The sequence below is a fragment of the Delphinus delphis genome, chromosome 2 (genome assembly GCF_949987515.2).
Source record: "Delphinus delphis chromosome 2, mDelDel1.2, whole genome shotgun sequence".
In the NCBI taxonomy this organism is placed as follows: Eukaryota; Metazoa; Chordata; class Mammalia; order Artiodactyla; family Delphinidae; genus Delphinus; species Delphinus delphis.
Window position 1 is genome coordinate 133668782 of NC_082684.1, and position 15887 is coordinate 133684668.

General features: G+C 41.2%; 1 protein-coding gene and 1 long non-coding RNA gene across 2 annotated transcripts in view; one reads left to right on the top strand and one right to left on the bottom strand.

Moving 5' to 3' along the window:
- Positions 1-544: 544 nt before the first annotated feature.
- RPLP1 (ribosomal protein lateral stalk subunit P1) lies at positions 545-2720 on the bottom strand. The gene is made up of 4 exons (XM_060005693.1): positions 2522-2720; positions 1736-1810; positions 878-995; positions 545-666 (listed from the first exon to the last, which is right to left on the bottom strand). Exons 1-4 carry the CDS (start codon positions 2591-2593, stop codon positions 587-589), a joined length of 345 nt encoding a protein of 114 aa, XP_059861676.1. The 5' UTR covers positions 2594-2720; the 3' UTR covers positions 545-586.
- Positions 2721-2873: 153 nt separating this feature from the next.
- The window catches only part of LOC132420867 (uncharacterized), a 60083-nt gene continuing 47069 nt past the window's right edge, over positions 2874-15887 (top strand). The window contains exon 1 of the long non-coding RNA XR_009518460.1: positions 2874-3225. This is a non-coding gene — a long non-coding RNA (uncharacterized lncRNA). The remainder of the gene's footprint in view (positions 3226-15887) is intronic.

Below are 15887 nucleotides of genomic sequence, written 5' to 3' on the forward strand. Positions count from 1 at the left end.
TACAAGATACACCAGCCACTTGCCCAAATGGCTATAGTAACATGTACAAATGGTCCTGTACGCTGGAGTGAGGGCAGTCGGGGCCAGAATGTCCTGCTCAACTCCCCAATCCCATGTCCCCATCTATTAATTGCACAGATGTCCCAAGTGCCTGGCACCTAACATGCTCTGAATACACAAGAATCATGTTATATAAATCCAAGTTCTAGGGTGGCCCTGGCATTTTGAAAAGCAAACCAATTTCCACTTCATACCACCATTCTATCACCTCTTCCCCCAAAGCTACTTCATGTTAGATTTTCAAAAATCTGAGGCTTGGATCACCCCCAACAGTGACTCTTATTCAGGTCTAGAGGACAGAGCCTGTAATCATGAAGTCATGCGGGGAGTCCGGACAAGGTGTCTGCTCTGAACCTTTCTCCTCCTGCGTCTCCATGCAGTTCTCAATGCTGCACCCAGCTGCTTCTTTCAGGAAGACACCACTGAAAGCCAAAGTTCATCTTTACACAACACATCGCCAGAACTATCAGTAAGACGAACAGCAGCAAAGAACTCAGCTTTTTATTGAATGTGCTACTAAAGAGGTTTAGTCAAAAAGACCAAAGCCCATGTCATCATCAGACTCTTCAGATTCTTCTTTCTTTGCTTCCACTTTCTTCTCCTCAGCTAAGAACAAAACAGAAAATAGTTAGTTACCTCTCTAAAACTCCAAGAGCTCCAGGCCCTTCAACTTTCGTGGTCAAAAATACCCTAGATTCCCCTCATCAAACTATGCCTCTGGTTTTAAGATTTCTATACATCATCTACTCTTAGCAAATGAAGAACAATTTTGCCTATAATACTTCTAATCTCCACGCTCTGATACCAAGTTTCCTACCTGGGGCAGCAGTGGTGGAGGGGGCAGGACCTCCTGCTGGTGCAGCACCAGCTGCTGGGGCAGGTCCACCTGCCCCCACATTGCAGATGAGGCTCCCGATGTTGACATTGGCCAAAGCCTGCAATACATACGCATATGTAGGTAAATGCTTAGTCCTGTCCTTTTGTTCCAGCACCAAAATGCTGGCTTAACTTGCTAGGAGAAATTTCAAGCTTCCTTAAACACTCAAACCAGGATGCTTTCCACAGTTCATGACTCCTCCTTAGAGTGAATTCAATTTTTTATACTACTATGCACTTCTAGGACTTTTCCCAAGGGAATTCACTGAAGATGATTTAGGAACAATGTGTCCAATCTTTCAAGTCTCACGGTTGAAGGACACAAGCTGAATAGTTAGAGGCTATCAGTTTCACTTGCCAGCGATTAAGTAACCTACACAAGGTAGCCAGTGCTAAGTTCCTTGGGTAGGAATCCGGTTTTCATTAGTCTTTTATATTCCAACACAAAATAAGTGGTCAATAAAAGGCCATCACCATGCTGGCAGGATTTACTTGGAACGGCACAGGTGGTATTACCTCCTGGGTGACCCTTTTATGAAGGAATGACCTGGTTAATATATTTTCCTCATGATTTTAGAACACAAGGAAAGAGACAGCAGAGTCTGAGACCAAGAGAAAAAGACAAAGTCATGACAAAGCAAAACCTTAATTCGCTCCCAGAGATAGAAATGTGAGGAAATCATTGCTCATACTTGGACAAGTCCAGTGGGATTCTGGCACTTCTGGAGTTTAGCATAAGCACCTGACTTAACGGTCTTCCAAAATTTACTTCTCCAAATCACTGCCACCATCACCTTACCTTTGCAAACAAGCCTGGCCAGAAAGGTTCAACATTTACACCGGCTGCTTTAATGAGGGCATTGATCTTATCCTCCTAAAACAAATAAAAACGGCAATCCATCATACAGCAAAGTTTAGCTTTCGTAAATGTCTCCGAAATACTGCAAACTGAAAGCAAATCACTCTTAACGTGGGTATCAAACTACGTTTACCCAGTTCAAATATTCTACCGGCATCGCATGTATGCTAATTTAAGACGACTCTTTCTTCCACTCTAATGGCAAAAAAAAAAAAAAAAAAAAAAAAAGCCTCTGCTCTTGTGTGCCAGGTATTTTGCACGGCCTCGAGTTCATCGCTGCCACTTCACAGGCTGGGACCTGCCCAAGTCACGCTGCTATTTTAAGTTGTGAGGCAAGGCCAGAGGTGGAGCAGAGCCTCCACACCACGCAGCCAGGCCCCAGGGGGTCTTCTCAAGAGCACGAAAGGAAATCACACCAAATGGAGGTATAAAGCGTCCTGGAGCATTTTCTAGCTGCGGATGAGGCTGCCCACGTGTTGCACAAAGTACTCTAGAGATTGTCAAAACCGGAGCGCGCCGCCGCCAAGTAAAAGCCACTCCCTCCGGGGCGGGCACGTGGCCGAGGCCCCAGGCCGCCCGCACATGGGACCACCCGATGAGCTCCCGTCCCGCCCGTCCCCCTCCGTCGGGGTGTCGATGGCCGCGGCTCCGGCCAGAAGAGTCCGCCCCGGACACCTGCGAGGACGAGTAACCTGCACCCCGCCACCGGCCCACGCCCGCACTCACCGTGACCGTCACCTCATCGTCGTGTAGGATGAGGGCCGAGTAGATGCAGGCGAGCTCCGAGACGGAGGCCATGGTGCGGGCGAGGGCTAGGCAGGGTCTGCCGGGCGCGGTGCTAGTCGCCGGATGAAGTGAGGGCCTCACCCCAACGCGGCCTTAGCTTCCTCGGAAGGACCGAGCACCTTAGCGGAAACTGAGGAAAAGGAAGTACCCGCCTTCGCGCAGCCTCTTATACAGGCCACGCGGACCAATCGGCGCCCGAGTTTGCCGGAAGAGGCGGGACTAGAGCCTCTCGCGACAACACACCAAAGACGCCTGCGCAAGCGCGTATCTCGCTCGTTTGCGGGTTCAAAAAGTTGCTAGGCGTTTGCAGACGCCGGTTCCGGTGGCTTGGGTAAAAACTCAGCTTGTGAACAGTAAAAATATTTTTAGCAAAAAGTTACCTAGATAAATAGGTATCACTCCCACCTCCTGTAGCCCGTGTGAGAGTGTTTGAGCAGGCAGTGACCTGCTGAAGAGCAGGAAATAGGTTTTAACCTGGAGGTCCCGGTGCTTAGCGCAGCTTCTCGGATAAAGTACTAAGTGAATATAGGAGAAAATGAGAAACCTGCAACGTTACTGTAGCAGAGGCATTTGAGCGCCTACTGTGACCGAGGCACTGAGCCACATTCTGCAAGGATTCATTTAATCCTCACCCAGCATAAGAGGTAAGTACTATTATCTCCATTTTGTGGGTGGCAAAACTAAGGTGTATGCCCGGTAACTACACAAGATTCCGCAGTTACTACGAGGCCGAGCCTGGATTTGGAATCTAGGAACCTAAATTCAGTGCTTCCTTCTTGTGTGTGCAGAGAGGGATGGGTTTGGGGATTATGAGTAAATTTTGTCTTTTTTTTTTCCCCAAAGCATAAAAGATATATTAGGAATATAGGGGAACTTTCCACTTCAGGTTCATTTTTTTTTTTTTTTTGTAAATAAGGGACCCCGTGGTTGGATGTAAACGCCTTGAAACTGTACTTGTGATGTTAAAAGACCTCTTGATGTAACTGCTGTCTGGCTAGGTGCTCTATTGCCTTTTTGTGTCCTTCGAAGCTAACGAAACAGGTGTTGGGTTCATGCTGAGAGGTTTTCTTTAGAATTTTTTAAATTGAGGTATAATTGATATATTAGTTTCAGGTGTACGACATGATATTCGCTATTCGTTTATATTGGGAAACGATCATCATAGTAAGTCTAATTAACATCCGTCAATCATACATAGAGAACAAATTTATTTGTGTGTGATGAGGTCTACTCTGTAAGCAACTTTTCATTGTGTGGTACATTATTAACAGTAGTCACCATTGCTGTACCTTACATCCCCATGACTTATTTATTTTATAACTGGAAATTTGTAGCTTTGATCCCCCTTCACCAATTTCACTCAGCCCCGCATCCCCACCTCGGGCAACCACAAATCTGTTTCCTGTATCTATGAGCTTGTTTTTGGTTTTTTAGTTTGTTTTTTGTCTGTTTGTTTAGATTCCACATATAATGAGGTCATACGGTATTTGCCTTTCTCTGACTTACTTACTTATTTCACTTAGCATAACGCTCTCAAGTTCCACCTGTGTTGTCTCAGATGGCAAGAGTTTATTCTTTTTTTGCTGAATAGTATTCCATCACATTTTCCTTATCCATTCATCCGTTGGTGGACGCTTAGGTCGTTTCCATGCATTGGAGGTTGTAAATAATGCTGCAGTGAACATGGGGGTGCAGGTATCTTTTCAAGTTAGTGTTTTTCATTGTCTTCTAGTAAATACTCAGAATTTCTGGATTTTTTTTTCCCCCATGGATCTAACTCATGTTTAATAGCACCGATGTGTAGCAGGGTCACAAGGTTGACTGACGGAGCCCTGCCCTAGGGGCTCACAGTCCATTCAGAGACACAAGTCTTACAGCGCTGGGCGTGAGTGCTGAAGCAGCCAAGTGCACGAGTGGACATGGAGGCAGGACTGCTGAAGAGCAGAGGGGAGGGCAGCGTGGGCCCAAACAAGACTGGCTGCTAATGCAGCAGGCAAGTGCCTGGAAGGGAGCAGAGACTAGTGAGGAGGCCCTGCACCCCACCCTCCTGCATCGAAGCTGTCCCAGTGGGCCAGGGCTGCTGGTAAGCCCGTACGTAGGGAGGCACCCTTCTCTGCCAAGACACCCTCCCACTTACACTGAATAGTGAGAGCAGCTGCTTCCTCCATGCAGCCTTCCTTAACTTCCAGTCCAGAGGACAGGGGACCCAGGGAGCAAAGACTGGGGCAGGGGTCAAAGCAGATACTACAGGAGTTACGTCCAAAAGGGCTGGCATGGCGGACCCAGTCCAGTCCCAGGCAGAACCGAAGGGGGTGGGTTTGGGGGGGGAGTAGTTATAAGGACTGTACAAACTGGATGGGGACTGATTTATGCAGCTCTTTCTAACTAGCAGGAACAGGCCAGGTGAGAAGGCACTCCCCAACGAGGTGTGGGGATGCAGCCAGAGAGCCCGGTGGGAGGCAGCCTCTGGGCCACTGAGGGAGTCAGAGAATGAGGGGCACAGGGCAGAGGCCATTGTCCTGCTGTGCCCTTGGGTGGCAGTTTAAGGGGAGCCGTTTGTGCCCAGACACGGTAGACCCCAAACAAGTGCATCTCCTGCCCAGCAGTGGGGCAAGTGGACGGGGCACTACCTGGTGCGCTATATCTAGAGTTGGCTGGCAATGCCACACTGTCCTGACAGGGGGCCGTGGGGTTCCCTGGCCACGCAGGCCGCTTCATGTCAAGGGGGCACTGCCATACCTGCCCGGGCCGTGTTCGGAATCCAGTGCTGTGGGTTTGGGTGTGGGCCAGATAATAGTAGTTTTAATTTTTGAAGGAACCTCTGTACTGTTTTCTGTAGCGCCTGCACCAATTTACATTCCCACCAACAGTGCGTAAGGGTTCCCTTTCTCCACATCTTCACCAACACGTGTTAGCTCTTGTTGATGATAGCCATTCTTAACAGGTGGGAGGTGATAGCTCATTGTGGTTTGTGTTTCCCTGATTGTTAGTGATGTTGAGCACCTTTTCAAGCACCTGTTTCCCATCTGTATGTCTTCTTTGAAAAAATACCTATTCAGATCTGCCTGTTTTTTAATTTGATTGTTTGTTTTTTTGTTATTGAGTTGTATGAGTTTGGTTTTTTGTTTTTTTGGGTTTTTTTTTGCAGTACGTGGGCCTCTCACTGTTGCGGCCTCTCCCGTTGCGGCCTCTCCCGTTGCGGAGCACAGGCTCCGGACGCGCAGGCTCAGCGGCCATGGCTCACGGGCCCAGCCGCTCCGCGGCATATGGGATCTTCCCAGACCGGGGCACGAACCCGTGTCCCCTGCATCGGCAGGCGGACTCTCAACCACTGCGCCACCAGGGAAGCCCGAGTTGTATGAGTTTTTAATATATTTTGGATATTAACTCTTTGTCAGGTACATGATTTGCAAATGTCTTTTCCCATTCAGTAGGTTGCGTTTTCATTTTGTTGATGGTTTCCTTTTCAATGCAGATGCTTTTTAGTCTGTTGCAGTCCCACTAATTTGTTTTTGCTTTTATTGCCTTTGCTTTTGGAGTCAGATCCAAAAAATCATCACCGAGACCTGTGACAAGGAGCTTACTGCTTTATGCTTTCTTCTAGGAGTTTTATGGTTTCAGGCCTTACATTCAGTTCTTTAATCCGTTTTGAGGTAATTTTTTGTGTATTGTGTAAGATAGTGGTCTTTCATTCTTTTGCATGTGGCTGTCTAGTTTCCCAACAGCATTTATTGAATATTGTCTATTCTTAGCTCCTTTGTAATAAATTAATTGACTGTATATGCACGAGTTTATTTCTGGGCTCTCTATTCTGTTCCATGGATCTATGTGTTTGTTTTTATACTGTTTGATTACTATAGCTTTGTGATGTCTCCAGCTTTGTTCTTCTTTATCAAGATTGCTTTGGCTATTCAGGATGTGTTGTGGTTCCATATAAATTTTAGGGTTATTTCTGTGGAAAATGCCATTGGAATTTTGACAGGGATTGCATTGAATCTGTAGATTGCTTTGGGTAGTATGGACATTTTATCAGTATTCTTACAACCATGAGCATGGAATATCTTTCCATTTATTTGGGTCTTCGGTCTTTCATCAGTGTCTTAACTTTTCCTTTATTTTTGATGTTTTGAATTGTCTACAACGTGTATGTGTATCATTTATTACATATCTGAACCTTAAATTTAACTCCTACTAACAAAATGGTAATCTTTACATTTCATCAGTTATTTCCCTCTTGGAATTTGCCTAGTTTCCTGGAAAGGTGATTCAGTTTTTTGTTTTTTGTTTTCCCCAGGAGCCTGCTTTGTTTAATCAATGCCATTATCTCATCATCCCTGACCAAACATTTCCATTGGAATCCCCCAATTTAGAGTCCCACTTGGGTTCATCTTAGCCACAAATGTAAACATATCTTAATATCCCAAACTTTTTAGAAAGCTTTTTAAAAAAAACACTATCAAGGTTTCTAAAAATAAAACTTTTTTTGAGTGTTCATCTAAATCTAGGAAGCAATTATAGTGGAATCTGGGAGGGAAAACATAAAGTTATTGAAAAATTCAAACATTTCCAAAGCCAGAATGAATCAGTCCAAAACATACTTCCCTCACCAGTGTACTTAACAAAAAACCGATCTGGTGAGTATAATACATATCAACACACAGTAAAACAAGATTTTTCCCATTTTAAACTATACTAATAAGAAATAGTTTTTTTTATTGTAGTTGTTTTACAATGTTGTGTTAATTTGTGCTGTACAGCAAAGTGATTCCTTTATACATATATGTACATTCTTTTTCTTAACATTCTTTTCCATTATGGTTTATCATAGGATATTGAATATAGTTCCCTGTGCTATACAGTAGGACCTTGTTGTTTATCCATTCTGTATATAAAAGCTTACATCTGCTAACCCCAACTTCCCAGTCCATCCGTCCTCCAACCGCCTCCCCACTGGCAACCACAAGTCTGTTCTCTGTGTCTGTGACTCTGTTTCTGTTTCATAGATAAACTTATTTGTGTCATATTTTAGATCCCACATATAAGGAATACCATATGGTATTTGTCTTTCTCTTTTTTGAATTTTATTTATTTTATACAGCAGGTTTTTATTAGTTATCCATTTTATACATATTAGTATGTATATGTCAATCCCAATCTCCCCTGCCACTTTCCCCCCGTGGTGTCCATACGTTTGTTCTCTACATCTGTGTCTCAACTTCTGCCCTGCAAACTGGTTCATCTGTACCATTTTTCTAGGCTCCACATATATGCATTAATATACAATATTTGTTTTTCTTTTTCTGACTTACTTCTCTCTATATGATAGTCTCTAGATGCATCCACGTCTCTACAAATGACCCAATTCGTTCCTTTTTATGGCTGAGTAATATTCCATTGTATATATGTCCCACATCTTCTTTATCCATTTGTCTGTCCAGGGGCATTTAGGTTACTTCCGTGACCTGACTGTTGTAAATAGTGCTGCAGTGAACATTGGGGCGCATGTGTCTTTTTGAATTATGGTTTTCTCTGGGTATGTGCCCAGTAGTGGGATTGCTGGGTCACGTGGTAATTCTATTTTTAGGTTTTTAAGGAACCTTCATACTGATCTCCATCGTGGCTGTATCAATTTACATTCCCACCAACAGTGCAAGAGGGTTTCCTTTTCTCCACACCCTCTCCAGCATTTGTTGTTTGTAGATTTTTCTGATGATGCCCATTCTAACTGGTGTGAGGTGATACCTCATTGTAGTTTTGATTTGCATTTCTCTAGTAATTAGTGATGTTGAGTAGCTTTTCATGTGCCTCTTGGCCATCTGTATATCTTCTTCGGAGAAATGTCTGTTTAGGTCTTCTGCCAATTTTTGATTGGGCTGTTTGTTTTTTTGATATTGAGCTGCATGAGCTGTTTATATATTTTGGAGATTAATCCGTTGTCCATTAATTCGTTTGCAAATATTTTCTCCTATTCTGAGGGTTGTCTTTTCGTCTTGTTTGTAGTTTCCATTGCTTTGCAAAAGCCTTGAAGTTTCATTAGGTCCCATTTGTTTATTTTTGTTTTTATTTCCATTACTCTAGGAGGTGGATCAAAAAAGATCTTGCTGTGATTTATGTCACAGAGTGTTCTTCCTATGTTTTCCTCTAAGAGTTTTATAGTGTCCAGTCTTAGATTTAGGTCTCTAATCCACTTTGAGTTTATTTTTGTGGATGGTGTTACGGACTGTTCTAATTTCATTCTTTTACATGTAGCTGTCCAGTTTTCCCAGCTCCACTTATTGAAGAGACTGTTTTTCCTCCATTGTATATCCTTGCCTCCTTCGTTATAGATTAGTTGACCATAGATGCATAGGTTTATCTCTGGGCTTTCTGTCTTGTTCCATTGTTCTATATTTCTGTTTTTGTGCCAGTACCATATTATCTTGATGACGGTAGCTTTGTAGTATAGTCTGAAATCAGGGAGTCTGATTACTCCAGCTCCGTTTTTTCCCATCAAGACTGCTTTGTCTATTCAGGGTCTTTTGTGTCTCCACTGAAATTTTAAGAGTTTTTGTTCTAGTTCTGTAAAAATGCCACTGGTAATTTGCTAGGGATTGCATTGAATTTGTAGATTGCTTTGGATCGTATAGTCATTTTCACAATATTGATTCTTCCAATCCAAGAACATGGTATATCTCTCCATCTGTTTGCATCATCTTTAATTTCTTTCAGCATTGTCTTATAGTTTTCTGCTTACAGGTATTCTGCCTTAACCTACGTAAGTTTATTCCTAGGTATTTTATTCTTTTTGTTGCAATGGTAGATGGGAGCGTTTCCTTAATTTCTCTTTCCGACTTTTCATCATTAGTATATAGTAATGCAAGAGATTTCTGTGCATTAATTTTGTATCCTGCAACTTTACCAAATTGATTGATTAGCTGTAGTAGTTTTCTGGTGCCATCTTTAGGATTCTGAATGTATAGTATCATGTCATCTGCAAACAGTGACAATTTTACTTCTTCTTTTCCAGTTTAGATTCCTTTTATTTCTTTTCCTTCTCTGATTGCCGTGACTAGGATTTCCAAAACTATGTTGAATAATAGTGGCGAGAGTGGACATCCTTGCTTGTTCCTGATCTTAGACGGAATGCTTTCAGTTTTTCACCATTGAGAATGATGTTTGCTGTGCGTTTGTCGTGTATGGCCTTTATTATGTTGAGGTAGGTTCCCTCTATGCCCACTCTCTGGGGAGTTTTTTTGTTTTTTTTTAACATCTTTATTGGGGTATAATTGCTTTACAATGGTGTGTTAGTTTCTGCTTTATAACGAAGTGAATCAGTTATACATATACATATGTTCCCATATCTCTTCCCTCTTGCATCTCCCTCCCTCCCACCCTCCCTATCCCACCCCTCCAGGCAGTCACAAAGCACCAAGCTGATCTCCCTGTGCTATGCGGCTGCTTCCCACTAGCTATCTACCTTACGTTTGGTAGTGTATATATGTCCATGCCTCTCCCTCGCTTTGTCACAGCTCACCCTTCCCCCTCCCCGTATCCTCAAGTCCTTTCTCCAGTAGGTCTGTGTCTTTATTCCTGTCTTACCCCTAGGTTCTTCATGACATTTTTTTCCTTAAATTCCATATATATGTGTTAGCATACGATATTTATTTTTCTCTTTCTGACTTACTTCACTCTGTATGACAGACTCTAGGTCTATCCACCTCATTACAAATAGCTCAATTTCCTTTCTTTTTATGGCTGAGTATATATGTGCCACATCTTCTTTAGCCATTCATCCGATGATGGGCCCTTAGGTTGTCTCCATCTCCTGGCTATCGTAAATAGAGCTGCAATGAACATTTTGGTACGTGACTCTTTTTGAATTATGGTTTTCTCAGGGTATATGCCCAGTAGTGGGATTGCTGGGTCATATGGTAGTTCTAGTTGTAGTTTTTTAAGGAACCTCCATACTGTTCTCCATAGTGGCTGTACCAATTCACATTCCCACCAGCAGTGCAAGAGTGTTCCCTTTTCTCCACACCCTCTCCAGCATTTATTGTTTCTAGATTTTTTGGTGATGGCCATTCTGACTGGTGTGAGATGATATCTCATTGTAGTTTTGATTTGCATTTCTGTAATGATTAATGATGTTGAACATTCTTTCATGTGTTTGTTGGCAGTCTGTATATCTTCTTTGGAGAAATGTCTATTTAGGTCTTCTGCCCATTTTTGGATTGGGTTGTTTGTTTTTTTGTTATTGAGCTGCATGAGCTGCTTGTAAATTTTGAATATTAATCCTTTGTCAGTTGTTTCATTTGCAAATATTTTCTCCCATTCTGAGGGTTGTCTTTGGTCTTGTTTATGGTTTCCTTTGCTGTGCAAAAGCTTTGAAATTTCATTAGGTCCCATTTGTTTATTTTTTCTTTTGATTTCCATTTCTCTAGGAGGTGGGTCAAAAAGGATCTTGCTGTGATTTATGTCATAGAGTGTTCTGCCTATGTTTTCCTCTAAGAGTTTGATAGTTTCTGGCCTTACATTTAGGTCTTTAATCCATTTTGAGCTTATTTTTGTGTATGGTGTTAGGGAGTGATCTAATCTCATACTTTTACATGTAGCTGTCCAGTTTTCCCAGCACCATTTATTGAAGAGGCTGTCCTTTCTCCACTGTACATTCCTGCCTCCTTTATCAAAGATAAGGTGACCATATGTGCGTGGGTTTCTCTCTGGGCTTTCTATCCTGTTCCATTGATCTATCTTTCTGTTTTTGTGCCAGTACCATACTGTCTTGATTACTGTAGCTTTGTAGTATAGTCTGAAGTAAGGGAGCCTGATTCCTCCAGCTCCGTTTTTCGTTCTCAAGATTGCTTTGGCTATTCGGGGTCTTTTGTGTTTCCATACAAATTGCAAAATTTTTTGTTCTAGTTCTGTGAAAAATGCCAGTGGTAGTTTGATAGGGATTGCATTCAATCTGTAGATTGCTTTGGGTGGTAGAGTCATGTTCACAATGTTGATTCTTCCAATCCAAGAACATGGTATATCTCTCCATCTGTTTGTATCATCTTTAATTTCTTTCATCAGTGTCTTATAATTTTCTGCATACAGGTCTTTTGTCTCCTTAGGTAGGTTTATTCCTAGATATTTTATTCTTTTTGTTGCAATGGTAAATGGGAGTGTTTTCTTGATTTCACTTTCAGATGTTTCATCATTAGTGTATAGGAATGCCAGAGATTTCTGTGCATTAATTTTGTATCCTGCTACTTTATCAGATTCATTGATTAGCTCTAGTAGTTTTCTGGTAGCATCTTTAGGATTCTCTATGTATAGTATCATGTCATCTGCAAAGAGTGACAGCTTTACTTCTTCTTTTCCGATTTGGATTCCTTTTATTTCCTTTTCTTCTCTGATTGCTGTAGCTAAAACTTCCAAGACCGTATTGAATAAGAGTGGTGAGAGTAGGCAACCTTGTCTTGTTCCTGATTTTAGTGGAAATGCTTTCAGTTTTTCACCATTGAAGATGATGTTGGCTATGAGTTTGTCATATATGGCATTATGTTGAGGAAAGTTCCCTCTATGCCTACTTTCTGCAGGGTTTTTTAAATCATAAATGGGTGTTGAATTTTGTCAAAAGCTTTCTCTGCATCTATTGAGATGATCATATGGTTTTTCTCCTTCAATTTGTTAATATGGCTTATCACATTGATTGATTTATGTGTATTGAAGAATTATTGCATTCCTGGAATAAACCCCACTTAATCATGGTGTATGATCCGTTTAATGTGCTGTTGGATTCTGTTTGCTAGTATTTTGTTGAGGATTTTTGCATCTATGTTCATCAGTAATATTGGCCTGTAGTTTTCTTTCTTTGTGACATCCTTGTCTGGTTTTGGTATCAGGGTGATGGTGGCCTTGTAGAATGAGTTTGGGTGTGTTCCTCCCTCTGCTATATTTTGGAAGAGTTTGAGAAGGATAGGTGTTAGCTCTTCTCTAAATGTTTGATAGAATTCGCCTGTGAAGTCATCTGGTCCTGGGCTTTTGTTTGTTGGAAGATTTTTTTTTTTTTTTAACATCTTTATTGGGGTATAATTGCTTTACAATGGTGTGTTAGTTTCTGCTTTATAACGAAGTGAATCAGTCATACATAAACATATGTTCCCATATGTCTTCCCTCTTGCGTCTCCCTCCCTCCCACCCTCCCTATCCCACCCCTCCAGGCTGTCACAAAGTACCGAGCCAATATCCCTGTGCCATGCGGCTGCTTCCCACTAGCTATCTACCTTACTACGTTTGTTAGTGTGTATATGTCCATGACTCTCTCTCGCCCTGTCACAGCTCACCTTTCCCCCTCCCCATAACCTCAAGTCCGTTCTCTAGGAGGTCTGCGTCTTTATTCCTGCCTTACCCCTAGGTTCTTCATGACATTTTTCTTTTCTTAAATTCCATATATATATGTTAGCATAAGGTATTTGTCTTTTTCTTTCTGACTCACTTCACTCTGTATGACAGACTCTAGGTCTATCCACCTCATTACAAATAGCTCAATTTCCTTTCTTTTTATGGCTGAGTAATATTCCATTGTATATATGTGCCACATCTTCTTTATCCATTCATCCGATGATGGGCACTTAGGTTGTTTCCATCTCCGGGCTATTGTAAATAGAGCTGCAATGAACATTTTGGTACATGACTCTTTTTGAATTTTAGTTTTCTCAGGGTATATGCCCAGTAGTGGGATTGCTGGGTCATATGGTAGTTCTATTTGTAGTTTTTTAAGGAACCTCCATACTGTTCTCCATAGTGCCTGAACCAATTCACATTCCCACTAGCAGTGCAAGAGTGTTCCCTTTTCTCCACACCTCTCCAGCATTTATTGTTTCTAGATTTTTTTGATGATGGCCATTCTGACTGGTGTGAGATGATATCTCATTGTGGTTTTGATTTGCATTTCTCTAATGATTAATGATGTTGAGCATTCTTTCATGTGCTTGTTGGCAGTCTGTATATCTTCTCTGGAGAAATGTCTATTTAGGTCTTCTGCCCATTTTTGGATTGGGTTGTTTGTTTTTTTGTTATTGAGCTGCATGAGGTGCTTGTAAATTTTGGAGATTAATTCTTTGTCGGTTGCTTCATTTGCAAATATTTTCTCCCATTCGGAGGGTTGTCTTTTGGTCTTGTTTATGGTTTCTTTGCTGTGCAAAATCTTTGAAGTTTCATTAGGTCCCATTTGTTTATGTTTGTTTTTATTTCCATTACTCTAGGAGGTGGGTCAAAAAGGATCTTGCTGTGATTTATGTCATAGAGTGTTCTGCCTATGTTTTCCTCTAAGAGTTTGATAGTTTCTGGCCTTACATTTAGGTCTTTAATCCATTTGAGCTTATTTCTGCGTATGGTGTTACGGAGTGATCTAATCTCATACTTTTACATGTAGCTGTCCAGTTTTCCCAGCACCACTTATTGAAGAGGCTATCCTTTCTCCACTGTACATTCCTGCCACCTTTATCAAAGATAAGGTGTCCATATGTGCGTGGGTTTATCTCTGCGCTTTCTATCCTGTTCCATTGATCTATCTTTCTGTTTTTGTGCCAGTACCATACTGTCTTGATTACTGTAGCTTTGTAGTATAGTCTGAAGTCAGGAAGCCTGATTCCTCCAGTTCCTTTTTTCGTTCTCAAGATTGCTTTGGCTATTCGGGGTCTTTTGTGTTTCCATACAAATTGCAAAATTTTTTGTTCTAGTTCTGTGAAAAATGCCAGTGGTAGTTTGATAGGGATTGCATTGAATCTATAGATTGCTTTGGGTAGTAGAGTCATTTTCACAATGTTGATTCTTCCAATCCAAGAACATGGTATATCTCTCCATCTGTTTGTATCATCTTTAATTCCTTTCATCAGTGTCTTATAATTTTCTGCTTATAGGTCTTTTGTCTCCTTAGGTAGGTTTATTCCTAGATATTTTATTCTTTTTGTTGCAGTGGTAAATGGGAGTGTTTTCTTGATTTCACTTTCAGATTTTACATCATTAGTATATAGGAATGCCAGAGATTTCTGTGCATTAATTTTGTATCCTGCCACTTTACCAAATTTATTGATTACCTCTAGTAATTTTCTGGTAGCATCTTTAGGATTCTCTATGTATAGTATCATGTCATCTGCAAAGAGTGACAGATTTACTTCTTCTTTTCCGATTTGGATTCCTTTTATTTCCTTTTCTTCTCTGATTGCTGTGGCTAAAACTTCCAAAACTATGTTGAATAAGAGTGGTGAGAGTGGGCAACCTTGTCTTGTTCCTGATCTTAGTGGAAATGCTTTCAGTTTTTCACCATTGAGGATGATGTTTGCTGTGGGCTGTCATATATGGCCTTTTTTATGTTGAGGAAAGTTCCCTCTATGCCTACTTTCTGCAGGGTTTTTATCATAAATGGGTGTTGAATTTTGTCAAAAGCTTTTTCTGCATCTATTGAGATGATCATATGGTTTTTCTCCTTCAATTTGTTAATATGGTTTATCACATTGATAGATTTGCGTATATTGAAGAATCCTTGCATTCCTGGAATAAACCCCACTTAATCATGGTGTATGATCCTTTTAATGTGCTGTTGGATTCTGTTTGCTACTATTCTGTTGAGGATTTTTGCATCTATGTTCATCAGTGATATTGGCCTGTAGTTTTCTTTCTTTGTGACATCCTTGTCTGGTTTTGGTATCAAGGTGATGGTGGCCTCGTAGAAGGAGTTTGGGAGTGTTCCTCCCTTTGCTATATTTTGGAAGAGTTCCAGAAGGATAGGTGTTACCTCTTCTCTAAATGTTTGATAGAATTCGCCTGTGAAGCCATCTGGTCCTGGGCTTTTGTTTGTTGGAAGATTTTTAATCACAGTTTCAATTTCAGTGCTTGTGATTGGTCTGTTCCTATTTTCTATTTCTTCCTGATTCAGTCTTGGCAGGTTGTGCATTTCTAAGAGTTTGTCCATTTCTTCCAGATTGTCCATTTTATTGGCATAGAGTTGCTTGTAGTAATCTCTCATGATCTTTTGTATTTCTGCAGTGTCAGTTGTTACCTCTCCTTTTGCATTTCTAATTCTATTGATTTGAGTCTTCTCCCTTTTTTTCTTGATGAGTCTGGCTAATGGTTTATCTATTTTGTTTATCTTCTCAAAGAACCAGCTTTTAGTTTTATTGATCTTTGCTATCGTTTCCTTCATTTCTTTTTCATTTATATCTGATCTGATCTTATGATTTCTTTCCTTCTGCTAGCTTTGGGGTTTTTTTGTTCTTCTTTCTATAATTGCTTGAGGTGCAAGGTTAGGTTGTTTATTCGAGATGTTTCCTGCTTCTTA